At 39.7% G+C, this 27,148-nt stretch overlaps 1 protein-coding gene across 3 annotated transcripts in view; it reads left to right on the forward strand.

Annotated features, from left to right (window-relative positions):
- The window catches only part of BORCS5 (BLOC-1 related complex subunit 5), a 96,207-nt gene that overhangs the window by 40,139 nt on the left and 28,920 nt on the right, over window positions 1-27,148 (forward strand). For all 3 annotated transcript variants that reach the window (XM_043882652.1, XM_043882650.1, XM_043882651.1), the window contains exon 3: window positions 25,290-25,447. In XM_043882652.1, coding sequence (XP_043738587.1) covers window positions 25,290-25,447 — 158 coding nt within the window. The remainder of the gene's footprint in view (window positions 1-25,289; window positions 25,448-27,148) is intronic.

The following is a 27,148-nucleotide window of genomic DNA, read 5'->3' on the forward strand; positions in this document are numbered from 1 at the left end:
TGCAACTATTCTAAGAGGTCTCAGCCTCTTGGTTACTTTAGGAAACGCTTTGACTATGGCTTGCAGTTTGGCCTTTGCCCAGGGAACATAAGATATTTGGGGTTTATTTGGATCCTCAGAAGAGTTAAAGGGGCATATTCTGATAGGCTCAGAAGGGGAGGAAATGGAGAGAGGCTCAAGGGGAAGTGTGGCAAAAGAATTAGAATGTGGAAACTGGGTGTGGAGGAGGTGGGGGTGGTGCAGAAGGAAAGGGGGATGAGGGCTCTGGAGGTAGCGTCAAAGAAAGTAGGGGGGGTGAAAGAGAGACCTCAGAAACCTTTTTTCCTTCTTTAATTGTTTGTTTGCCTCAGTTAATTTATAATTTGCATTTTGCAGAGAGGTAGTTTTAGGCTCTTGATAGCATTTGAAAGCCTCAAAATACCAATCAAAACAGGTATCTCATTCAGTTTTAACTGTTTTAGAGCCATGGCTGTCCAATTCTGTTTTAAGAAAAGTAAGTCTGGGGAGTTTGGAAGTTCTCTATAGTGGCCATTTTTGTTCTCAGTTATTAATACTTTCAGATTAAGTTGTTCCATTTAATTAGAAATGTGCATGAGGCAGGACTGTAGTTTTAAAACATAAAGCTGATTAAGGTTGCCAAAGAGGAGCACCCCTCAAAGCATTTTGATGACTGGGATCTGCTTTCTTAGATGTTTTTCTCTAGAGCAAAAAGAAAAATTCCTAAACACCAGTTTCAGGAAGAAAAGCCTAATTCCAAGAGGAATTGGATCAAAAGCCAGCATAGTTCCAATAGAAACATCCCAGTTCCTAAAGGAATTGGGCCAAAAGCCCAGTAGTAGTCTCAGAAAGGACAAGGCCTATAAACAGTTTCCAGCTAAGCCTGGAGAACAGAAAATGCAAAGACAGCAAAATCCAAGAGAACTTGAATTGAACCTTAAACCTTAAACTGAATTTGGCCCTGAAACTCCAAGGTTGGTAAGAAACTAGTGGGCCCAGTTGGCTGTGTTCACTTACCAGCCCGAGAGGTTTTGGGGGTTCATGTCTGGATCCCACTTCTGACACCAAGTAATGTTGACTTTAAAAATCAAAGTCAGTTATTTAACCCCCAAAATGGGTTTATTCAGGAATAGTAGGGAATTGGAATTCAGGACAAGCAGGTCACTGCAAAAACCATAAGCAGGTCTAATAAATAAAGGTGAGGGAAGAATGTTACTTTGTAGAGGGAAAAAGAAGGAAGTTGGAAGGGGTTGTTTTGAATGAAAGTCCATTCAAGAAAAATGAGAGTTCAGGGTGATGATGATTTCTCACTGGTTGAATTGCTGGTGTAGTTAATTTCTTGTAGGAGGTGCAATATACCTCTTTTCCTGTCTGGTCCTATAATGGATGATTCTTTCCTGTTGGTGATACTTTCCTGTTGGTGATTCTTGAGTTGAGATCTGAAATTGACAGTTCTTTCTGTGATTGATGTCAAGTGGGTACCACATGAGAATTCCCCCTCCCAACTCCATATTAGTGAGGCTTTCCTTTATTATTTTTCACACCCAAAAGAGTTTAAGGATGTGGATAGAGGCCTTGCCCTCAATAGAGATTGCCAGCTGCTACCTAAAAAAATTTTTTTCATTTGAAATATCTTAGCATGTAGCAAAAATAGCAAACACCCGAGTCTTTATTTACCAATTTTGTCAGACTTTAATATTTTAATATATTTGCTTCAGATCTCTTTTTTTTTTTGCCCCCAGGAGAAAAATATTTCAAATGAAGTTAAAGCCTCCCTCACTGTCACTTGTAACCTTCCTTAATATTCTCTCTTTGCAAGGAATCATTGCTCTGACTATTGTTTATCATACCCATGCATTTTTTTCATTGCTTTACTTTTTACCAAATATTATGTGTCTCTAGACAGTATCTAATTTATTCTTTAATGTGTTATGTCTATATGAGGTGCATTGTATCATGTGTTTTCATATACTTTTATAACTTCTTTTTGGTTTATATTTTTGATATTTGTCTATGTTGATATACCTTATTTTTTACACTCCTGCATGGTATTCCAATATTTCACAGTTTATCCATTGTCCTCTTAATGTTGGAGTTTCAGACTTTTTTTTTTAACTATTAAACAGTTTTTCTGAGGACACCTTGTATGTCTCTTTGTGCACATGTGTGAGTTTTCCTTTTTAAAAAATTTGTTTATCTTATTTTTGGCTGCACTGGGTCTTCGTTGCTGTGCAGGGGCTTTCTCTAGTTGCAGCAAGTGGGCAGGGCACTGCTTTCTAGTTGCGGTGCTCAGGCCTCTCACTGTGGCAGCTTCTTGTTGCAGAGCGTGGGCTCGAGGGTGCTCAGGCTTCCATAGTTGTGGCATGCAGGCTCAGTAATTGCGGCTTGTGGGCTCTAGAGCTCGGTCCTAGTAGTTGGGGTACATGGGCTTAGTTACCCTGAGGTATGTGGAATCTTCCTTGGATCAGGGATTGAACCTCTACCCCTGCTTTGGCAGGCAGATTCTTAACCACCTGGACCACCAGGAAAGTCCAACAAGAGTTTTCTCTAGGATATGTAGCTAGGAATAAATTGCTGTCTAGTAGATCATGAACCTCCTTATTGCTAAATTCAGACTTAAATTGAAGAAAGTAGGGAAGACCACTAGACCATTCAGGTATGACCTAAATCAAATCCCTTACGACTATACAGTGGAAGTGACAAACAGATTCAAGGGATTAGATCTGATAGACAAAGTGCCTAAAGAACTATGGAGGGAGGTTTGTGACATTGTACAGGAGGCAGAGATCAAGACCATCCCCAAGGAAAAAAAATGCAAAAAGGCAAAATGGTTGTCTGAGGAGGCCTTACAAATAGCTGTGAAAAGAAGAGAAGCGAAAAATAAAGGAGAAAAGGAAAGATATTCCCATTTGAATGCAGAGTTCCAAAGAATAGCAAGGAGAGAGAAAAAAGCCTTCCTCAGCGATTAATGCAAAGAAATAGAGAAACACCATCGAATGGGAAAGACTAGAGATCTCTTTAAGAAAATTAGAGATACCAAGGGAACATTTCATGCAAAGATGGGCACAATAAAGGACAGAAATGGTATGGACCTAACAGAAGCAGAAGATATTGAGAAGTGGCAAGAAGGAAGACACAGAAGAACTATACAAAAAAGATCTTCACGACCCAGATAATCACAATGGTGTGATCACTCACCTAGAGCCAGACATCCTGGAATGCAAAGTCAAGTGGGCCTTAGGAAGCATCACTACAAACAAAGCTAGTGGAGGTGATGGAATTCCAGTTGAGCTATTTCAAATCCTAAAAGATGATGCTGTGAAAGTGCTGGACTCAATTTGGAAAACTCAGCAGTGGCCACAGGACTGGAAAAGGTCAGTTTTCATTTCAATCCCAAAGAAAGGTAATGCCAAAGAATGCTCAAATTACCGCACAATTGCACTCATCTCACATGCTGTCAAAGTAATGCTCAAAATCCTCCAAGCCAGGCTTCAACAGTACATGAACCGTGAACTTCCAGATGTTCAAGCTGGATTTAGAAAAGGCAGAGGAACCAGGGATCAAATTGTCAACATCAATTGGATCATCGAAAAAGCAAGAGAGTTCCAGAAAAACATCTATTTCTGCTCTATTGACTATGCCAAAGCCTTTGACTGTGTGGATCACAACAAACTGTGGAAAGTTCTGAATGAGATGGGAATACCAGACCACCTTACCTGCCTCCTTAGAAATCTGTGTGCAGGTCATGAAGCAGCAGTTAGAACTGGACATGGAACAACAGACTGGTTCTAAATCGGGAAAGGAGTACGTCAAGGCTGTATATTGTCACCCTGCTTATTTAACTTATATGCAGAGTACATCATGTGAAATGCCGGGCTGGATGAAGCACAAGCTGGAATCAAGATTGCCGGGAGAAATATCAATAACCTCAGATATGCAGATGATACCACCCTTATGGCAGAAAATGAAGATGAACTAAAGATCCTCTTGAAGAAAGTGAAAGAGGAGAGTGAAAAAGTTGGCTTAAAGCTCAACATTCAGAAAACTAAGATCATGGCTTCTAGTCCCATCACTTCATGGCAAAAGTTGGGGAAACAATAGAAACAGTGAGAGACTTTATTTTGGGGGGCTCCAAAATCACTGCAGATGGTGACTACAGCCATGAAATATGATGCTTGCTCCTTGGAAGAAAAGCTATGACCAACCTAGACAGCATGTTAAAAAGCAGAGACATTACTTTGCCAACAAAGGTCCATCTAGTCAAAGCTATGGTTTTTCCAGTAGTCATGAACATAGAGAGTTGGACTATAAAGAAAGCTGAACACCAAAGAATTGATGCTTTTGAGCTGTGGTGTTGGAGAAGACTCTTGAGAGTCCTTGGACTGCAAGGAGATCCAACCAGTCCATCCTAAAGGAAGTCAGTCCTGAGTACTCGTTGCAAGGACTGATGCTGAAAATGAAACTCCAATATTTTGGCCACCTGATGCAAAGAACGGACTCATTGGAAAAGACCCTGATGCTGGGAAAGATTGAAGGCCGGAGGAGAAGGGGACGACAGAGGATGAGATGGTTGGATGGCATCACCGACTCGATGGACATGAGTTTGAGTAAGTTCCGAGAGCTGGTGATGGACAGGGAAGCCTGGCGTGCTGCAGTCCATGGTATTACAAAGAATCAGACACGACTGAGTGACTGAACTGAAGGGCACAGATATTTTTCAACTTTACTAGATATAGTCAACTCTTCAAAGATGGTGCCGATCTATATCCTTAGTGTGTGTGAGAGTTCCTGTTGTTCTGCATCCTCAGTCACACTAGATATTGTCCCAGCTGTTCCTTGTTTACAGATTCATTTAAAGACAGCTTTGTGCTTAGCAACCCGCTCAAACATGGGTCAACAGATGCAAACTTATTTTTTTATATCCACCTTCCTCCTTTTAAAGGAATTGTTTTCACTCTCAGAGTTATAGAATCAACATAACTATAGCAGGTTACTTTGCTCACATTTACTTTTAACAATTAATGTTTCTTTTTATGATCACAAAGTGAATACATAGTTATTTTGGATAGTTCAGAAAACAGAAGTTACAAAAAATAAGATGAAAAATTCCACCACCTAGACATAGCCATTGTTAACATTTTATTATGTATTTCCTTGTATTGTAAACATATATGTGATATACATTTACTCTACAATTAGAATCATGCTAAATTTATTTTATATCATAGTTTCACTTAAGATTATATTGTGGCATTTCCTGTCATTGACTATTATTTTAAAACGCTATTTTAGCAGCTGCATAATGTTTCTTTGTATTAATGTTATAAATTAAGCGTTCTACCCTTAGAGGACATCTTTGATGTTAAAATAATACAGCAGTAAACAGTCTTGGTATATAAATCTTATATGTTTCAGGTTGTTTCTTTGGGATAGACTTCTAGAAAAGGTCAGTACATGTGTGTGGAGTTAGATTGAAGAAAGAGATTTTATAAATAAAGGCATCCATACAGAAGAAAAAAAAATCAGGTGAGAGAGGAAACGGGGGGGTGGGTCATGAGATCTATTAATTTAGCTTCTCTTATATTTGAATTGAGTTAAGTCACTGTGTGTGACTCTTTTCAACCCCAAGAACACTGGAGTGGGTTGCCATTTCCTTCTCCAGGGAATCTTCCTGACCTAGGGATCGAACTCTGTCTCCTGCATTGGCAGGTGGATTCTTCACCACTAAGCCACCAGAGAAGCCCCTTGAATTGAGTGGCAAATCTTTAATTGAATCTGAATCTTTCTCTTAATAGGGATGATTTTAGAGGTGAACTTCCTGGAGAAGGAGATGGCAATCCATTCTTGCCTGAAGAATTCCATGGACAGAGGAGCCTGGTGGGCTACAGTCCGTGGGATCACAGTCAGACAAGACTGAATGACTTTCACTTTTAGAGGTGAACTCTACCTGACCATGGACACCAGAGAGTTTCTTGTGTATTGTAGTGTCAAGGTTTATAGAATTTTAGAATTGGAAGGGACTTTTAAAATTTTATCGCCCAATCTTCTACTTGCAGAGTCCTTAAATTGAGTGTATTTTGTAGACTATCTCATTGAAGTAGACTTACAGGTTTGACTTGGTAAATATTTAATTCCAAGCAGATTGTTGCAACACAAGACGATCTGTTCCCTTATTGCTCAACTTTGATTAGTTAGTTGAATGTGGTTCTGTCACTTAAGCCCAAGTTTGATTTTCTATAACTTTCACTTACCATTTCATTTGTTTTTTTTAATGAAAGGCTCCCTAAAAGCATTGCTGGAAATTCTTCATCTTTATTTATTTGTTAGCTTCTACTATAACTAATATGAAACAAACGTATGTTTGACCTACTTTTCGTCTTGTTTCTTTCCAAGATATAATTTAGCTTTATCTTGACTTTGTAGTGAACATTCCATATGTGAACACAGGTAGGCCAGAAAAACCTTCCACATATTTTTTACTTGATAGAAAAGTTCCACAGTGTCTATAGGGACTATTTGTTTTATTATTATTTCTAAGTTGCATATGAGCGGAGGTTTTGGTTTATATAGTCTCACTTTTCCACTAATAATAATAGCAACTTTTATTTTTCCCTTTCTTTCCCATAAAGGTGTTACATGTATTACTTCCTTTAAAACCTGTCTAACCTCTTCAAGTGGGCATTTTCCTTATTTGACAAATGAGAATGCTGAGGCTCAGAGAGGTTTAAAGACTCTTTCTGTCACATAGCTATTAAAGGTAGTGCCAGTTTTAAACTCAGGTCTAATTCCCAAACCTGTATATTTAAACCAGTTTACAAGTCTGTCTCAGTAACTTATTCTATTAATTTTGCCATCATATTGGATTAGTTTCATCATAAAATCAGATGTATTTCTGTTCAGAGGATGTTCGCGTCCTTGGCTTACTCAGTTGGGATATCGTATTGCTAGGGTGGCATGATTATCCGAGGTGTGTTGCTTCTGCTTGCTTCCCATTTGATAACCCCAGCTCCTCGATCCATGGTTTGGACACACCAAGGATTTCCTTCCTATGATAGCCCATCTCTCCCTAGTGCCCTACGGGGCTCCTTCCTGTCTCTGGGGAAACTGAAACACAGGGTGAGAAAAAGTCACAAATAATTACATTTTTTTTTTTCTTTTCTGAATGCTGTCAGCTGATATGTTCCATAAAGAAGGATGTTTTCACAGCTGTGTGCTTTAGGGGTAGCGGGGAAAGTCTGAATTTTTATAACTTGGGTGTCTTCTACCACAAAGGGAGTGACGCACATGGTTTGATGAACTTGGAATGTGGGAACCCATACTCTCAGCCCTGTCATAGTGACCTTGCATTTGTGGTCACATTGGGATCCAGGTATGTCACCTTGGTGAACTTGAGACCAAGGGTCAGGAGACCATGGAGGGGACTTGCTGAGAATACGGTTTAATTACACTGGATCGATCACGCTTTGACTGAGTGGCGGTGACAGGAGGGAGTGTGTGTGTGTTTCAGTAGCTGCTAGGGGAGGGGAGCAGAGTTTAATCTGCAGTTTTGTTGACCTTTGGTATCACTTTTATCTGTAGCTCCATAGACCTGCCTTTGCCGAATTTTCAAAAGACTGCAGTCAAGTGATTTACAGGTTAAGGTCTCATGTACTGCTTGCACAAGAGGAGCCTATATCTTTCAATACGGGTGACGTAAGTTTACTTTAGAGGCAGGAATGAGTTCATTTCTTTGGAGAGATATGAACAGAATGTGCGTCTCTTGCTCTCATGAGAAATAATTTTCTTTCTTTTTTTTTTTTTTTTTTGGCAAGCACACTTGAAAGTTTTTTTTAACTGAATAGTGTATTGGTTTTAAAATTTTATTTATTTTTAATTGGAGGATAATTGCTTTACAGTGTTCTGTGGTTTCTCCTGTACAACATGAATCAGTCATAACTATATATATATATATATATATATATATATATATATATACATCCTCTCCCTCTTGAGCTTCCCTCCCCCCTCCCATTCCACCCCTCTAGGGAAAAATAAATTCAAATCAGAACTTTGCTTTGAGGAAATGGAATGGAGTGACTGAGCCCTCAAGCCTCTAGAATTTGGGAGCTTCAGCCAAGGCCCAGGGGGGTACCAATTGTGTGTTTGCAGAATTCATACAAAAGTGAGCATTCCTGGGTATATGAAACAGCAGACATCTATGGAGTACTACTTTGTATATATCTGTGAGCTACTTATGTGCCTTGGGTCTGAATTTCAGAGACAAAAGTACATGATTCCTTCCTCAAGGACCTTACCCAGTAACTGGAAAGAAAGCAAGGAGGTCAATAAAATATACAAAAAGGATGCTATGATAACTGCCAAAAAGGGAATCTTCAACCAGGTGTTTTCCAGAGCTCCAGCCCCTTGAAGAGTAAGATTTACTTATAAATGAGCTATGTCGCAGCTGAAAACATTTGACTCCAAAGTATAACCAAGTTTCAAATAAGCAAAACTGCCATAAGCATAAATCAGAAGGAAAATGGTATTTTAAATTAATTCCTCAAGTGAGTTGCCAAATTTAGGACACTAGAATTTCAAGAATTGGCAACTCTACAGCCCTCATGGTTTGGGTATTGTCTCGCTTAAATTACAGGAGTATTTCTGTCACCAAAAATAATTAATTTACAGTATTTCTTCTTTGTTAATCCCATTGCTGTGGTTTGTTGTCATGATTATTATTACTGTTTATTTACTTTCTTAGTAGAGAAGGTACTAAAATCTGTCTCCTAAGGTCGCCTGACAATTAAAACATATAATATGTTTAGCACAGTGCTTGGCTAAGAGAGTGACATCATTAATGTTAACTGTTGTTTTTCTTGAAATTTAATGCTTTATACAGTGCCTGTCATATAGTTAAGTTTTAGTAAAGTTTGATACTGCTTTGATAAAGGGCTTTCACATATCTCATTTAATCCTCTCAGCTGCCTTCAAGGTACATAGTTTTACCCCTCTTTTACTGATAGAGAAATTGAAGTGAAGTGGATCAGTCAGATTTTCCGTCTGATTTAAGCCGAGAAAGAATTCCCCGAAAGGGCAGTGACTGGTTTACAGAATCTCCTGAAGAACTCTAGAATGAGGTTTTGGACAACCTACTCAAGCAAATGGCCAAAGTCAGGCCACAGAACTGACCCGGTGAGGTCACTGGCTGTCATGACCAAGCCCTTGACGCGCCTTGTACCACAAACGGTGCCAGCTGGCCGCGGAGACTGGACTTTGCCACTCTTTCTGCTTCTGTTGCTTCCTCAGAAACACTGGTTCTCCAGGAACCGGAGAATGTACCTCTTGGAAGGCCCCTATTTTACAACATTTGCTCCCTATTTAGAAGCTGGGGCGGGTGGATAGATGGATGGAACTTGTGTTCTGGCTGCAGGGCAGGTGGGAAAAAAGGCTTTTTGGCTCTTCAGTTTGGGTGTAATAGGTGACTAGGCTCTCACATGTGAAACTTTGCCTCATTGCCAGCTCCTTGGGTCCTAACTCTCTGTGTTAAGAAAAAAAAATACTCTTTTATTTCCTGCTAATTGTATATAAACTGAGTAGAAATCAAGATTGTTTTCCTTATTAGTAGGCCTCATTGTGGGAAAAAATCAGTTTTTCTCTAAAATCCATCTTGTTCTTAGAAATTAGCTGTTAATTTATAACAGTATTGCCTGAGCACTTTAAGCTACTAGTGAGTATGAGAACATTCTGTCCGTTCAGGGTGTTTTGTTCAGTGTAAACAATTTATTCAATGTGTCCCCTAATCCGTGGGACAGAGTATGTAATCCTTCAAGGAAGCCATGAGTTAACACCGACAAGAAGGGTGACTCCTCTGAACAAAGAAGTCCTGACATTAATATTTCCGATATCTTTTTCGTTGCATCCTTTTCTTAGTACTTCATTTGTTTTTGTATAAAGAAAATCTGTGATTCATGTTTCTGAAAACCTTAAAAAAAAAAAAAAAATTCAGGTCCCCAATGTGCTTGCGTTGACTCTATAAAGACCCTTGCAAAGTCTGTACTGTAAGGAGCTGTGGACACACACCTCAAACTAAATGTCAGTGGAATCAAGTGTTAGATGCTAGTGTTTAAAAGAACACTTTGTTCCTTAAAGCAGACTCTTTTAGAAAGGGAAGAAGCCCTTGGTGCTCCAAAAAAACCATCCTTACTTTGTCTGGAAAGCTAATTTTTGAGGGTATTGATATTTCAGTAAGTGAGAACACCTGGGCGTGGGGGATGCTTGCTGCCAAGTTGCACGGAGGACCCAGGTGCCCAGTTTACAGGCTGTCATCCATTCTTCAGAGGAGGGAGACCGAATGGGCTTTCTGCATCCATTCAGTGAGAGATACTGAAAAACTGAGGCATCCGAACTACGTATGTTCATAGTAGACTGCATTTCTCTGATTATTTTTTTAACTTTTTATTTTATATTGGAGTATAATCGATCTGCAGTGTTGTGATAGTTTCAAGTGGACAGCAAAGGGACTCAGCCACATATACGCACATGTCCATTCTCCTCCTTCATATCTTTTATTTTCACACTCAGAGTCAAGAGTCTTCTGAATTTAAATATGTTCCTTTCTGCAGATAATTCTAAATTAGTCTTGACTTTGTTTAAAAAAAAAAAAAAAGAAACATGGTATGACCATCTAGAATAATACTTCGTCTCCCTCTGCAGAGAAACTTGGAATTTTTGAAGTTTAGACTTGGAAGCAAACATGGTTCAACTCACTCAAATTTCAGAGAAGGAAATGAGACTTAGATGTTTTCCCTTGGTTTATCCTTTTATAGTTTTCCTTTTATTCCCCTATTGGCCACACATTTTTGGCCACTTTATTAGGTATTGTGAAATATTTTTGTTGAGCAAAAATGAAAATCAACCTACTTCTTTTGTTGTGTAGAGTATACAGGAACAAAATTTACCATCTTAACCCTTTTTGAATGTACATTTCAGTGGCAGTAAATACATTCATATTATCATGCAACATCACTACCATCCATCTCTAGAACTTCTCCATCATCCAAAATTGAAATTCTGTACCCATTAAAGAGTAACTTCCTGTTTTCTCCTGTCTCAGCCCCTGACAACCATTCTTCTTCTTTCTCTCTCTATGAATTTGACTGTTCTTTGTACCTCATGTAAGTGGAATCATACAATATTTGCCCTTTCGTGTCTGTCTTATTTCACTTAGCATAATGTTCTCAGGGTTCATTCATGTTGTAGCATACATCAGAATTTCCTTCCTTTTTAGGCTGAATAATATAACATTGTATGTATATACCACTTTCTACATATCCATTAGCCTATTGATGGATGCTTGAGTTCCTTCCGCTTCTAAACTCTGATGAATAATGCTGCTGTGAACAGGAGTGTACAAATACCACTTTCAGTCCTGACTTTCAGTTTGAGGTATATACCCAGAAATGGAATTGCTGATAATCATACAGTAATTTTTAATTTTTTGAAGAACTACCATGCTATTTTCCACAGTGACTGTACTACACATTTTACATTCCCATCAGCAATGCAGAAAACACTTTGGAGGGTCCCAATTCCTCCACATTCTCACCAGTTCTTACTGTTTTCTGCTTTTTTGATAGTAGCCTTACTAATGACTGGGAGGTAGTATCTTATTGCAGTTTTGATTTGCATTTCCCATATGATTAGTGATTTTGACCATCTTTTCATGTGTTTATTGGCTATTTATATATACCTTCTTTGGAGAAATATCTATTCAAGTCCTTTGGCCGTTTTTGAACCAAGATGTTTGGTTTTTAATGTGAGTTTTAGGAGTCTTTTTTTAATGTATTCTAAATTTTAACCCCTTATCAGATATACGGTTAGCGTATATTGTCTCCCATTCTGTGGGCTGCCTTTTTACTCTGTTGTTAGTGCCTTTTGTTGCATAAAATTTTTAAATTTCCATGAAATCCAACTTGTCTGTTTTCTCTTTTGTTGTCTGTATCTTTCATGTCATAGCCAAGAAATCATTGCCAAATCCAATGTTGTGAAGCTTCTGCCATTTCCTCAAAGAGTTTTGTAGTTAAGTCTGACCCACTTTGAATTAATTTTTGTTTGTAGTGTTAGATAAGAGTTCAGCTTCATTCTTTTGCACGTGAATATCCAGTTTTCTCAGCACCATTTCCTGAAAAGACTGTTCTTTTCCCCATCAATGGTCTTGACACCATTGTAGGAAATCATTCGACCATAGACATGAGGGTTTGTTTCTGGGCTCTCTATTCTATTCCATAGGTCTTCCTTGGTGGCTTAGTTGGTGAAGAGTCTGCATGCAATGCGGGAGACCCAGGTTTAATCCCTGGGTCAGGAAGATCCCCTGGAGAAGGAAATGGCAACCCATTTCAGTATTCTTGCCTGGAGAATTCCATGGACAGAAGGCCTGGTGGGCTACAGTCCGTGGGGTCACAAAGAGTCAGACACGACTGAATGACTAACACTTTCACTCTTATTCTAGTCAATGGATTTATGTGTCCGTTTATGCCAGTAGCACATTGTTTGGGTTATTGTAGCTTTGTAGTAAGTTTTGAGTATGAGTCTTCCAGCTTTGCTCTTCTTTTTTAGGATTGTTTTGCTTATTGAGGTTTCTTTGAGATTCCATATAACTTTTAGCATGTGCTTCTCTATTTCTGCAGAAACTGTTGGAACTTCAGTAGACATTGCATTGACTCTGTAGATCACTTTAAGTAGTATTGATATCTTAATAATCTTGTCTTTTAGATCATGAAAGATGAGTTGTCTTTCATACTTATTTATGTCTTTTTCAACTTCTTTCAGCAGTGTTTTTGCAGTGTTCATCATACAGATCCTTTGTCTCCTTGGTTAATTCCTAAGCATCCTTTTTTCATACTTCAGTAAATGTAATTGTTTTCTTAATTTCCCTTTTGGATTGTTCATCGTTCGTATATAGAAATGCAACTGATTTTTGTGTGTTAACTTTGTATCCTGCTACCATGCTGTCTCTCTGCCGAGGATCAGGGCTTCCCAGACCTTTCCTAAGCCTGTATCTTTCCTGGGCATACACAGTGAATTTCTGATTTCCCCCATATATGTGGTTGCTTTTGATTGTTCTCATTGCCATTGTCTAGCTCCAGATGTTCTCATGTTCAATGTCTAGCTGCAAAAGGGGAAAAAACAGGAAAATGAAAGGGAAGAAAAAAGGTGCCAACACTTTAAGTCCCCGGAAATCACTTCAGCTGGAGGGTGAGAGGCCTTGCAACAGTGGAGGATGTGCACCACGAGTGGCCACTGCTCCTTGTCTGCCCCTTTGTGGTCAGAACAGGGACCCCTGGTGTTTGGAGGGGCAGGCTCCTTACTGCCCACCCTGGCTCCTACAAGCCGTGTAAGTTGTTCACTGCTGCGTGCCACAGGGTTTGGGGGATGGTAAGATGCTGCTGTGCTGAAAGGCTGAAAGTGACTGAAATCAAGCACAGTTTACCTTCCAGACCCTCCCCTGGAAGTTGAAGCCTTCAGTAGACTCCAGAGTTCCAAAATAGTTATATCAGACAGATTCTGCCAGTAATTGTTGTCTAGGTGGAGAGACGGATTCCTCGTGCCTCCCATTCTACCATCTTCCCAGAATCCTATCTGTTTGATTTTTAAAGGAATTACCATATTGTCTTCCACAGTGGGTGCACCATTGTATATTCTTACCTGCAATGCCTAAGGGTTTCAATTTCAGCAATGTTTTGAAACATTGTTTTTGAAACATTTTGTGTCCTCATCAGAACTTATTTTCTATTATTTGGATAATAGCTACTATGTCAGTTAAAAGTGGATCTCACTGTGGGTTTTTTTGTTTTTTGTTTTTCTTTTTTTGTATTTCCCTAATGAGTAGTGATATTGAGCATCTTTAATGTGCTTAGTGACATCCTTGTATCTTTGGCGAAATGTCTACTTAAGTCCTTTGCCCATTTTTGAACTGGCTTTTGTTGTTACTTTTCATTTGAGTCCCTGTTCACCTCTGTGTTCTTTGTATTTAACTCCTGCTGCTTCTGGTAATCTGCCTGAGGAGGTGGATCACTTTTTTGTTATTTTCCACAGTGCTGATATATATATAGTATATATAGAAGGCGGTGCTGGCAGATATTCGTATATGTAGGGTTGGCCTGCTTATTTGATTACAGCAACAGTTGGTAGTTGGGGACTTGGAGACATTGAGGACATTGACAAAATTAACATGAATTATGGCAGGCATACCTTGGTATAATTCTCTCAGCACTCCTTTAATGCAGACAGTATTTAATTTGCAGATGAGGGGTTTGAGTTCAGGGAAGTGAAGCATCCACCCTCCCATGACACAGGTGGTGAACAGTAATTCCTGGATTCACATTCCCAGGTCAGACTGATTCTAAAGCTTATACTTTCTTCATTATGTCAAACCGCCTCCCTTCCTTGCCCTGTAAGTTCAACAAGAGCGCAAGGCTTTGAACCTGGAGACTATTGAAGAAGGATAGTGAGTTGAACCTTTACTTAACTCTTTGGGAGGAAAAAGTGGAGGAGATTGTAAAAAGCTAAGTAAAGTTCATACTAGTGGATAGGATTCCTTGAAGATAGTGAGGTATCTCATCTGTGGGTACTGATCATGCTTGGAAAAGCTGTATCTGCTTTGGGTTGTTGACATCCTCTGTTCTTGTTTCTTTAGAACCATAAACCAGGGCATTGACCATGGACAAATGGGTGCCTGAACCTGGAGGGATGAAGTGCTTTCTCTGCCCTACCGCTAATTCCCCCCAAGCCTGAGTACCCCTTTACCGCCGGAGTCTTAAGACAGGGAAGATGAAAGGGAACAGATATTTACCAGGATCTTACTGTATGCTAGGTAAATCCCGAAAGGGAAGTGATTATTATCCCAGTTTTACACGAGAAAACTGAGATTCAGAGGTATAAGGTAAATTGTCCAAATTTATACAGTTCATAAGTAATGGGACTCAAATCAGCTTTCCCCATGTTCCCTGTCTTGGTCCATTTGGGCTTCTATAACAAAATATCATGGACTGGATGTCTTCAATCAGCAGAAAATTATTTCTCCCAGTTCTGGGGGCCGGGAAGTCCGCAGTCAAAGTGCTGGCAGATTCAGTGTTGGTGAGGGACCGCTTCCTGATTCACAAACGGCAGTCTTTTTACTGAGTCCTACATGGTGAATGAATCAATTTCACCCTCTGGGGTTTCTTTTATGAGAAATCCTATTCGTGATGGCTCCACCCTCATGACCTCATCACCCCAAAGGCCCCCCTCCTCATACTGTCACATTAGGTTTCAGCACATGTATTTTGGGGGGATACAGACATTTAGTGTGTACGTAGCACTGCCTCAATGAGGAAGTTCTTTCTTGGCCCTCTGGTAGTTAGAACCTCTGGTAGAAATTATTAGGAGGGAGCATTCTCTCCACACTGTGATAGATTGGCTGTTAAACTGGGGCTGTCTACACTTGCAGTCTCTTCTGCCACATGGATTAACCAAAACAATAATGGAGCTATTCTGGGTGATTGCTTATCCTGAGTGAGATTGGTCTGCCTCTGAGGTGGACATAAAAGTTCCTCAGGGAACCAGTCATAGAGGGCACCCTTCTCTGAATATCGCAAAAGAATCGATCACTAACGTACATCATAATGTCCTGTTTAAATGGGCAGGTGTTTGTAGACCTGAGTGCCTTTGGGATCTAGAGTTTAGGTAAATAATACACATGGCTAATGTACTTTTGACTTTGAAATATTCTGAGACCAATAGAATAAAAAATTCTTGATTTTGTGGGGAGGTGATTTCTTTTTTTATATAATATGTTGCTTAGTTGTACCTTCACAATAGCTGTTGTCAAAGTTACATAGCTTCTGCTTTCTGGATTCTGCAGAAGAAAATGACGCTTGTTATACTATTTACCAAATTTGAGTGCCATTATTCATAATACTGATTTCTACTCCTGGAAGTAACTAAGTTTTTAAAAGTTAAGGAATTCAGCTTGGTAATAGCATAGGTTAATAGCCATATGGCTCAGTACTATGCTTTAGAAATACTTTTTTTTTCCTACCTGACATTTCAGAAAGAAAAAGATTTCTCAGCAAAAATCTTTTCCAAATTTCTAACCCTGATGGTTTTTCCACTCAACACTTTACACAGAGCGGTAGGTACAAATGGCAAGTTGCTGTGTCTGTGTAATACTCAGACGTGGTTCTCACCCATCCCCAGAGCCCACTCTTCATTCCTTTGTAAACAGAGTGGTTTCAGCAGGATCTTAGGCTATGTCTCAGTATTTACCATTTGCAAATATGGAATCTATTAAATCACGTCTTTAACTCAATAAACATCTACTTTGTGTATATCACTGTGTTAAGCTAAAAAAGAGTTAGAAAGCTGAGGGTAATGGCCCTCTTCCCTAACACAGTAAAGAAGACATAATTTAGAAACTTTGGTTTAACATGAAAAACTAACCATAAATCCATAGAAGAATAGAATATCAGGGATGAAGTGTCATGACTGCTAAGTTTTTAATGGCTTAGGAAAAGACAACAAAAAGCATGAAGTATTAATAGATGTGATAAAATGTCAGTGGCTGATTCTAGATGGTATTTGGGTATATAGTTTTTCTTTTCTGTCTATTTGAAAATTTATGTAATAAAATGTAAAAAAGGGAAAAAGGACTTAACCATAAAGAGCACTTATAAAACTATACGAAAGATCATTTCAGGGGTGTATAGGGTTCATTGTCTGTTACCTAAGCTAAAGGTTTAGGTTATCACTAGAGTTGGTAAGTAAGACTCAAAATAGAGGTATAAGCCTAGAGGCCCGCAGAGGCCAGGCAGGTAATGTGAATGAGGGATGCTGGTTGGCTGTGTTCAGGTAGAGGTTGACAGAGCAGGAGAGCACGCAGTTAAAGCATCAACAGTTTTTAAAAATGAACATGTATTCCAAATAAAAACCTCTTGGAGGGCGGCAGTATATGGTCTCCTGCAAATGAAAAAACTTAACCATGTCTGAATGTACCCAGCTTTTCTGTCTGCTCTCCCCCTTTCATCAGAAGATATAGGGGTGATATAGGGGTGCTTCAGGCATCAGAATGGGGGAGCTGAGTTCCTGACACTTGAGAACCTGGGAAACTTTGTTCTCTTTGCCTGCAGGATCAGCCTGATTGTTGGAGCTCTGTAACTTTAGGAGTAGAAAAAGTGGCCCATCTTTTTTTTTTCTCTTTCTGTCTTGCTCCTTCTGTGTCCTGGAGCTGGATTTGTGGGCCGATTTTCAGAGATTCCTGTGAGTCTAAGAAGCACGTTCTGATAATAGACCTGTGTACCTGGGCTTTGTTTGTAGGTGTTTAGGGGAGGGTACAATTGCAGTTTATAAGGGTGATTTCTTTTTCTTCTTTAAATTTAATTTTATTTATTTTGGCTACCCCAACCAGGGAGAGAGGCCATCCCCCTGCTTTAGAAGTATGGAGTCTTAACCCCTGGACCACCAAGGAAGTCCCTTCAAGTGTAATTTCTCTGACATTGGAGTTGCTGAGCAGCTTCATTTGAACACCTTAGGGTGCCTTCTAGACTTAGCAAACTTTCCCCCACCTCCCCCATTTTTGTAGGAAGGGTCAGGGTTTTGATTGAAGATCTGTCTCTGGTTTGGAGGCCCTCTGCTTCAGCCTCTGGTGCCATAGGCCAGCCCTGGAGCTTTCCTCCCCGCCACTCTTCAGGGCAGGCTCTGGAATCTTCCTCACTCACCTTGGAGGAGCAGGTGCAGGCTGAGAGCAGGCCTCACTCTTAAGTATATATGGGAAGGCAGAGCAGAGACCCTGAGAATCCTTTCTCCTCCTGAAGATTTCCTCAGCTTGCTCTCTCTCTCTTTTTAAAATAATTAATTAATTAATTCGGCTGCACCGGATCTTAGTTGCAGCATGTGGGATCTAGTTCCCTGACCAGGGATTGAACCTGGGCCCCTTGCACTGGAAGCCTGAAATCATAACCACTGGGCCACCAGGGAAGTCCCCCATTCTTGATAATTAAAGTAAACTATTTAAATATGGTAAAGACTATTTAATAACTACCAATAGCAATTACACAATAAACAGCAAAATACTTAAGTCTTTACATTTAAATTCAAGAGCTTGACTGAGATTCTGGCAATTACCACTTACATTTAACTGTCTAAGAGAGTCTTATAAATACAATAGGGGTATAAAATAAGTATTGTAGACATTACACATAAATTAAAAAAGTCTTTTTAAAGATAACACCTGAAAAAGCCAAGATACTCTAGAAAAACTTTATTAAATAAAGACAGTTTGAACATGATAAATTCACCAAGGCAATGTATTTTCTTCATTTTACATATATCTTTCTTTTATTACTTCATATCCTTGGGAGATTTTTCCATGTGAGCATGTACAAACCTTGGGTTTCCCTAATGACTCAGATGGTAAAGAATCTGCCTGCAATGCAGGAGATCTGGTTTCGATGCCTGGGTTGGGAAGATCCCCTGGAGAAGGAGAGGCTACCCACTCCAGTATTCTTGCCTGGAGAATTCCATGGACAGAGGAGCCTGGTGGACTAAAGTCCCGGAGGTGGCAAAGAGTTGGACATGACTGAGTGACTAACACACAGACACACACACACACGCATGTACAGACCGTCTTCATTCTTTTCCGTGGTCATGGAATACCATTTATGGATGTACCTTGATTGATATTGATAGCAGTCTCCCTTGATGGACATTGAGGTATTTGCTCTCCTTTTATTATTATAGTCACTGCTACAATGAATAATCATTTAAATAATGATACGCCATTTAGCATGTGTGCTAACATATGAATTCCTAGTAGAGAAATTGTTGCATTAGTAGCTGTATGCATTTGTAACTGCATAAATTGATATCTTTACCAAATCACCCTCTGTGACATCATTAGCAGCTTACATACAAATCAGCAATGCCTGTTTCCTCATAGTTCTACCCGCAGAGTTTTTATCACACTTTTGGACTTTTACCAGTTTGAGAGAAGAATGTACTTCCAGTGAAGTCTTCTTTTTTATTTTTCTTATTATGAGTGAACTTCTGCATCTTAGAGTTGTGGCATTGGTATTTACTTTTCTGTGAAATGCCATTCATATCCTCTGTCCGTCTTGCTTTTGCTGATTTTTTGCTTGCCAGTTTCTAGGAGCTCTTTATCTAATAGGATGCTTACCCTTTATGATACATGTAGCAAATATTTCTTGCAGATTTTTTGTTTTGTTTTAGCTTACAGTGCTTTTTGCCATGAGGAGTCTTGATTTTTATCTTCTTGGATATATCAATGTTTCCTTTATGGTCTCTGTGTTATCCTGGCCCACTTTTTTTTTTTTTTTTATCCTGGCCCACTTTTGATGGCACAAAATTATTTAATTCCTTTTCTTACAGTTCGTCTTCAGTCTTTTACTAGTTCAGTCCTGGATTGACAACAAAATACTCTAGGTGCCTTTCTTCCCAAGTCTACATTCCTGGAACTATATTCTTTGTCAGTAGTAGCGTGGCTGTTGATACCTTTGTTAGGAGATTTCAGTGGTCTGAAAAACCCCACATTTTCTCAGTACGGACACTCTAGAAAAATGTTTTGCAGTTGCTTGTAATACTGAACATGCAGTTGTCATGCAGCCCAGCAATTGCTGTTGTCCAGTCGCTTAGTCGTGTCTGAGTCTTTGGGACCCCATGGACTGTAGTACGCCAGGCATCCCTGTCCTTCACCATCTCTAGGAGCTTGCTCAAACTCATGTCCATTGAGTCGGTGATGCCATCCAACCTTCTCATCCTCTGTCGTCCCCTTCTCCTCCTGCCTTTCCCAGCATCAGGGTCTTTTCTAATGAGTTGGCTCTTTGCATCAGATGGCCAAAGTATTGGAGCTTCAGCTTCAGCATCAGTCCTTCCCATGAATATTCAGGACTGATTTACTTTAGGATTGACTGGTTGGATCTCCTCACAGTCCAAGGGCCTCTCAAGAGTCTTCTCCAACACCACAGTTCAAAAGCATCAATTCTTCAGTGCTCAGCCTTCCTTATGGTCCAAATCTCACATCCATACATGACTACTGGAAAATCCATAGCTTTGACTAAACGGACCTTTGTTGGTAAAGTAATGTCTCTGCTTTTTAATATGCTGTCTAGTTTTGTCATGGCTTTTCTTCCAAGGAGTGTCTTTTAATTTCATGGCTGTAGTGGCATCTGCTGTGAATTTGGAGCCCCAGAAAATAAAGTCTGTCACTGTTTCCACTGTTTCCCCATCTATTTGCCATGAAGTGATGGGACTGGATGTCATGATCTTTGTATTTTGAATGTTGAGTTTTAAGCCAGCTTTTTCATTCTGCTCTTTCACTTTCATCAAGAGGCTCTTTAGTTCCTCTTCACTTTCTGCCATAAGGGTGGCCTCATTTGCATATCGGAGATTGTTGATATATCTCCTGGGAATCTTGCTTCCATTTTGTGCTTCATCCAGCCTGGCATTTCACGTGATGTACTCTGCATAGAAGTTAAAGAAGCAGGGTGACAATATACAGCCTTGACATACTCCTTCCCCAATTTTGAACAAGTCCATTGTTCCATGTCCAGTTCTTTTTTTTTTTTTTTTTCCTAAAAATTCTTACTGGAGTATAGTTGCTTTAAAATATTGTTAGTTTCTGCCATACAGAAAAGTGAATCAGCTAAATGTATACATATATCTGGACTTTCCTGGTGATTCAGTGGTTGAGAATTTGCAAGAAAAGCTATGACAAACCTAGATAGCATATTAAAAAGCAGATATCAGTTTGCTAACAAAGGTCCATATTATCAAAGCTATGGTTTTTCCAGTAGTCATGTACAGATATAAGAATTAGACCATAAAGAAGGCTGAGTGCAAAGGAATTGATTCTTTTGAACTGTGATCCTGGATAAGACTCTTTTTTTTTTTTTTCCTTCCATGTCCAGTTCTATCTGTTGCTTCTTGACCTGCGTACAGGTTTCGCAGGAGGCAGGTAAGGTGATCTGGTATTCCCATCTCTTTAAAGAGTTTTCCACAGTTTGTGATCCACACAGTCAAAGGCATTAGCATACTAAGTGAAGCAGAAGTAGATGTTTTTCTGGAATTCTCTTGCTTTTTCGATGATCCAACGGTTGTTGGCAATTTGACCTCGGGTTCCACTGCCTTTTCTAAATGTAGCTCAAACATCTGGAAGTTCTTGGTTTACAACTATTGAATCCTGGCTCGGAGAATTTTGCTAGCATGTGAAGTGAGTGCAATTGTGCGGTAGTTTGAACATTCTTTGGCATTGCCTTTCTTTGGGGTTGAAATGAAAACATCTTTTCTAGTCCTGTGGCCACTGCTAAGTTTTCCATATTTGCTGGCATATTGAGTGCAGCACTTTCACAACATCATCTTGTAGGATTTGAAACAGCTCAGTTGGAATTCCATCACCTCCACTAGCTTTGTTTGTAGTGATGCTTCCTAAGGCGCACTTGACTTCTCACTCGGGATGACTAATCTAGGTGAGTGACCACACCATCATGGTTATCTGAGTCGTTAAGATTTTTCTGGTATAGTTCCTCTGTGTATTCTTGCCACTTCTTCTTAACATCTGCTTCTGTTAGGTCCACACCATTTCTGTCCTTAATTGTGCCCATCTTTGCATGAAATGTTCCCTTGGTATCTCTGATTTTCTTGAAGAGATCTCTAGTCTTTCCCATTCTATTGTTTTCCTCTATTTCTTTACATTGTTCACTTAGGCAGGCTTTCTTATGTCTCCTTGCTATTCTTTGGAATGCTGCATTCAGATGGGTGTATCTTTTCTTTTCTCCTTTTCATTTTGCTTCTCTTCTTTTCTCGGCTATTTGTAAGGCCTCTTCAGACAACCATTTAGCCTTTTTGCATTTCTTCTTCTTGCAGATGGTTTTGATCACCACCTCCTGTACAGTGTTATGAACCTCCATCTATAGTTCTTCAGGCACTCTGTCAATCAGATCTAATCCCTTGAATCTGTTTCTCGCTTCTACTGTAAGGGATTTGATTTAGGTCATACCTGAATGGTCTAGTGGTTTTCCCTCCTTCCTTCAGTTTACGTCTGATTTTGGCAATAAGGAGTTCATGATCTGAGCCACAGTCAGCTCCTGGTCTGGTCTTTGCTGACTGTACTCTTGGTTTTGTTTTGCAGTTGTACTCTCGGGCATTCATCCCAGAGGAATGAAAATCTGTGTTTACAGAAAAACCAGTGTGGCAACTGTCCCTAGTAGCTTTGTTTGTCTTTGCCCCAAACTGGAAAAAACCCAAATGTCCTTCAACAGGTGAATAGTTAACCAGACTCTGGGTGATGCATACCATGGAGTACTACTCAGAAATAAAGATGAACAAACTACTGGTACATGCAACAAGTAAATGAATCTCTGAGGGATTATGTTGAGTGAAAAAAGTCAGTCCCAAAAGGTTGCATTTTGGATTTTTCCCTTTTTGAACATTTTTGAAAATGGCAGAATTTTAGAAACGGTGAACAGATTAGTGGTGGTTAGGGCTGAGGATGGATGAGGGGTAGTTGTGGTTATAAAAAGCAACAGAAGAACTTCTTGTGGTGTTGGAATGGCTCAGTATCTGACTGTGGTAGAGATACACAAACCTACGCGTGTGAAAAAACTGTACAGAGGTAAACACACACATCCAAGTAAAGTGGGAATATCTGAGCAGATCAGTGGGTTGTGCCCATGTCAGCGTCCTGACTGTGATGTTGTATTATAGCTTTACAAGATGTTGCCTTTGGGAGAAGCTACGTAAAGGAATACACAAGATCGTGTACACAGGATCTCAATAAAAACGTCAGATCTGAAAAATAAATCCTTATTTCTGCCAAAGTCAACCCTGTCAAAAGCTCCTGTGGGGAGGCAGGCTGCGAGGAGCTCCAGGCTATCCCTTGCCAGGGTCGGCGGTGGAGGTGGGGGAGCAGGGCCCTGCGGGGCGCGGCCTGCACCCTGCTCTCTGGCCAGAGGAGGAGCTGAGAGAATTCTCTGCAACAGCTCCATCGGGTCAGCCAGCCTCCAGCTTCTTGAGGGGATGAAGCACTTGGCTTACGCCCCAGTTCCTCGGAACCAGTGGAGGTTTGACATTGGCAGTTGGGAGGCAGGAGTGGGGAAGGCTTCCCAAGACAAGCTCGGATGCGTGCGAGTCCATCCTGATGGTGCCCAGTGCACGCGCCATCGTCGTGTTTATTTCAGGCCCGCGCTGTGCCGTTGGCTCTGGTGTGAGTGTTCTGCTCTGGGTGTGGAAGGGGGTCCCCGAGGTCCCCAGGCTCCCAGTAGGGATTCTCAGAGGTCAAAACTATTTTCACAGTAATACTTAGATGATTGTTAATTACTCTCATCCTCTTAATAAAAGTGTACAGTGGAGTTTTTCAGAGGCTTCATGTTGTAAAATAGCAACATATTAAATGCAGAAGCCAGTCTGAGACTCTAGCTGTTTGCTATGAAGCCAAGACAGTGAAAAGACTTACAAAAATGTAAATGAATGCCACTCTTCTTACTTCTTTGTTTGGGAAAATAGTGATATCCTTTAAAATATGTTATTTACATTAGCACATAATGGGGTTATTATTATTAATTAATTTTAATTGGAGGCTAATTACTTTACAGTATTGTAGTGGTTTTTGCCATACATTGATGTGAATGAGCCATGGGTGTACATGTGTCCCCATCCTGACACTCCTTCCCACCTCCCTCCCCACCCCATCCCTCTGGGTTGTCCCACTGCACCGGCTTTGAGTGCCCTGTTTCATGCATCGAACTTGGACTGGTGATCTGTTTCACATATGGTAATATACATGTTTCAATGCTATTCTCTCAAATCATCCTACCTTCACCTTCTCCCACAGAGTCCAAAAGTCTGTTCTTTATATCTGTGTCTCTTTTGCTGTCATAGGGTCATCGTTACCGTCTTTCTAAATTCCCTATATGTGTGTTAATATTACTGTATTGGTGTTTTTCTTTCTGACTTACTTCACTCTGTATAATAGACTCCAGTTTCATCCACCTCATTAGAACTGATTCAAATGCATTCTTTTTAATAGCTGAGTAATATTATTTTTAAAAATGATAAATGTTCAAGAATTTTTTTTTTTTCATTTTTAATTGGAGGACAGTCACTTTACAGTGTTGTGTTGGTTTCTGCCGTACATCAGCATGAATCAGCCACAGGTACACACATGTCCCCTCCCTCTCTTCCACCCCGTCCCACCCCTCTGGGTTGTCACAGAGCACCAGATTGAGCTCCCTGAGTTACACCAGCAACTTCTAACTGGCTATCTATTTTACATGTGGTAATGCATCTGTTTCAGTGCTACTCTGAATTCGTCTCACCTTCTCCTCCCCTTGCTCAGTTTTAATTTTTTAACAGCTTTGAATATTGCTTTAAACTACATAAGTGCTTTGGGGTCCTCAATAATTTCTGGGAGGATCAAAGTGTCCGACACGAAAAAGTTTGTGAACCTTTGAGTTGGAAGGAAGCCCTTGGTCAGAAATCAGGGGACTTTAGTTCTGGTCAGGACTTTGTTGTGTGACCCTGAGCATGTCATTTAAGCTCTTTAACTGGCATTTCATGTTTTGTAACTGCTAATACTTATCCTGGTCTACACACCTTAAAGAAAGGTAAGGTAATCCTGTGTGAAAGGCTTTGAAAAATAATGTCCCATTCAAATTTAAGGGAATTTAATAGTTATCCAGGTAAACTGATATTGGAAGAAAATGTAAAGGATGAGGCTCATGGCATGTTAGTGGACATCCTGCTCAGCTTTTAAATGTCTTCATGAAAAAAAAAAAAAGTCTTCACGTTTGTATTTCCTCCTAACAGTTTCTTTATATATATTTTTCCTTCTGTTTCTCAGACAACCATTTTACAGTTCTTTTAGTCAAGAAGGGATTTGTATTCTTAATATCTTAAAATAGTGCCATAAGGTCAGGTGCTGTGTCTTGTAGAAACCACTTACTGTGTGACTTTAGGAAAGTTACTTAACCTCTCTACATCTTGGGTTCCTTACTGGTAAAATGCAGCTAATGATCATTTACTTTCCTGGGCAATTATAAGTCTGAAAATTAATGCCCAGGAGGCTCTTTGCCAAGTGCTTGGTACATACTAGATGCTCCATAAGTGATAGTTGCTGTGATTGTCACTAGCACACGACAAAAGATGAAAAGTTAAATTTAAACCTCTTACTCTGTCTCCAGTAAACTTGTCATTAAACTACTTTATTCACAAGTTTACTAGTAATTTTTCATTTCATTTGGGGTTTGTTTTTTTCTGCTTTGAAGGGCTGTTGAGTGGCCAGACTTCCCCAACAAACACCAAACTGGAGAAACTGGATTCTCAGCAAGTGCTGCAGCTCTGTCTCCGCTATCAGGACCACCTCCATCAGTGCGCCGAGGCTGTTGCTTTTGATCAGAACGCTTTGGTGAAACGAATCAAAGAGGTAATGGATCGAGAGAAAGTAGCATGGCTGACTCAGTCTTGTGATTCCTGTCTCCTGAGTCCTCTTCTCCTGGGGGGTAGCACCACTGACCCCACCTTTCTGGGAAGAAGTCATTTTCTGTTTCAGTGTCTTGACATTCGTCCCCATGACTTTGGGAACATTGTCATTCCCAGCAGTAAAATGTGGTGATGGAGAAGAGTGGTCTGTGGAGTGGACTAATCTGGAGTTTGAATCCTGGTTCCCCGTTTATTTGCTTCGGAAGGTTACCTCCCTTCTCTCGGTCTCAGTTTCCTCATATGAAAAATGGGTCTAATAGTAGTAACCTTCCCGAAGGGTTGAGTGAAGATTAAATTGCTCAGTAGGTGTTAACTGTTGTTAGTATGTGTGAAGTCCTGCCATACTAATTTGCTTTGACTGACACTTCAGTTCTTTCCTGTGTGTAATTTATGTTTTGTTTTCCAATCGAGTATCACTTCTCTGAGAACAAAGCATCTGACATCTTCCTCAATTATATTTTTCACTGTGTTAGCAGGAAGAGCTCAGATTCTTATTGGTTAGATAAAAACAATTGCACCTACTTAACCCACAGGGTTTTTGTGAAGACACAAGATAATTCACATGAAAGTACTTAGTAAATGAAAGAGTGTGTGGTACACTTGTTAAGTAATTATGAATAACAATAAGTGGATACTTCTTTTAAACATTTAAATATATCATTGACTGGGCCAGCGCATCGCACAGCTCTGGGAGCACCAAGGTATAAGTAAGTATGTTTTCAAAAATTTTCAATCAAGAAGGAATTTCTCTTCTGATACCTTGAAGTGATGTCATATAAAGAAAAGGTCAGGAGCTGTAACTTGGGAGAAACCACCTATGTGAATGGCATTTCCTGGAGTTTATAGTCCTGGTCATTGACTCTGGCAGGAGAAGATGGACATGAGGAAACACACAGGGGAAAAGTGGAGAATCACTGCATATTAATGATCAGTTAGTAATAGAAGTACTACATCCTTGAGATGACAAAGTAGTCGTTAGCTCTACTGATAGATGTAAATGTGCCAACACCTCCATTATTTTACTATTTACTCTCCCTAGAATGTTGTGTGCATATATGCTTTTCTTATGGACTAACTACTTTTATATGGAAAAGTATTAAATATGACCTTTTTTATTGGTCAGCATGCATGTGGCCTTTTTGATATTTGACTTATTTTACTACATTATGGTCTGAAGAACTTGAAGTTCCAAACATGATTATGCATTAGAATCACTTGTGTTTTTTTGTTAGTTTTAGTGTTGAATTCTTCTCTCCTCTCCGGAAGGCCTAGCATGTGGTGTGAATCATTATTTTAATAAACGTATTGAATGATACAAATGCGATTCTCCATTACGTGGGATTTAGGAACCACTGATCTAGAGCATTATTTTCCAAGATAAGCTCTGTAAAACTGGTTCCATGCAAAGAAGGCCAGACTTTTTGCATATTTTATTACCATCCTCAGAAAGTCCCAATGCATATTATCTTATTAAAAGTTCTAAGCAATGTTACAATAAAGAACATAAGCAAGTTTCAAACTTATTTGATTTTGGAACCTTTATCTTGGGTAACATCTGTTAACATCTTATATAGATAGTCTTTTTTAAAAGTTGATCTTTAGCATCTTCACAGTACACATACCCTCTGACTTCTCTCTCTTTCTC

This window comes from Cervus elaphus, chromosome 22 (assembly GCF_910594005.1).
Source record: "Cervus elaphus chromosome 22, mCerEla1.1, whole genome shotgun sequence".
NCBI lineage: Eukaryota > Metazoa > Chordata > Mammalia > Artiodactyla > Cervidae > Cervus > Cervus elaphus.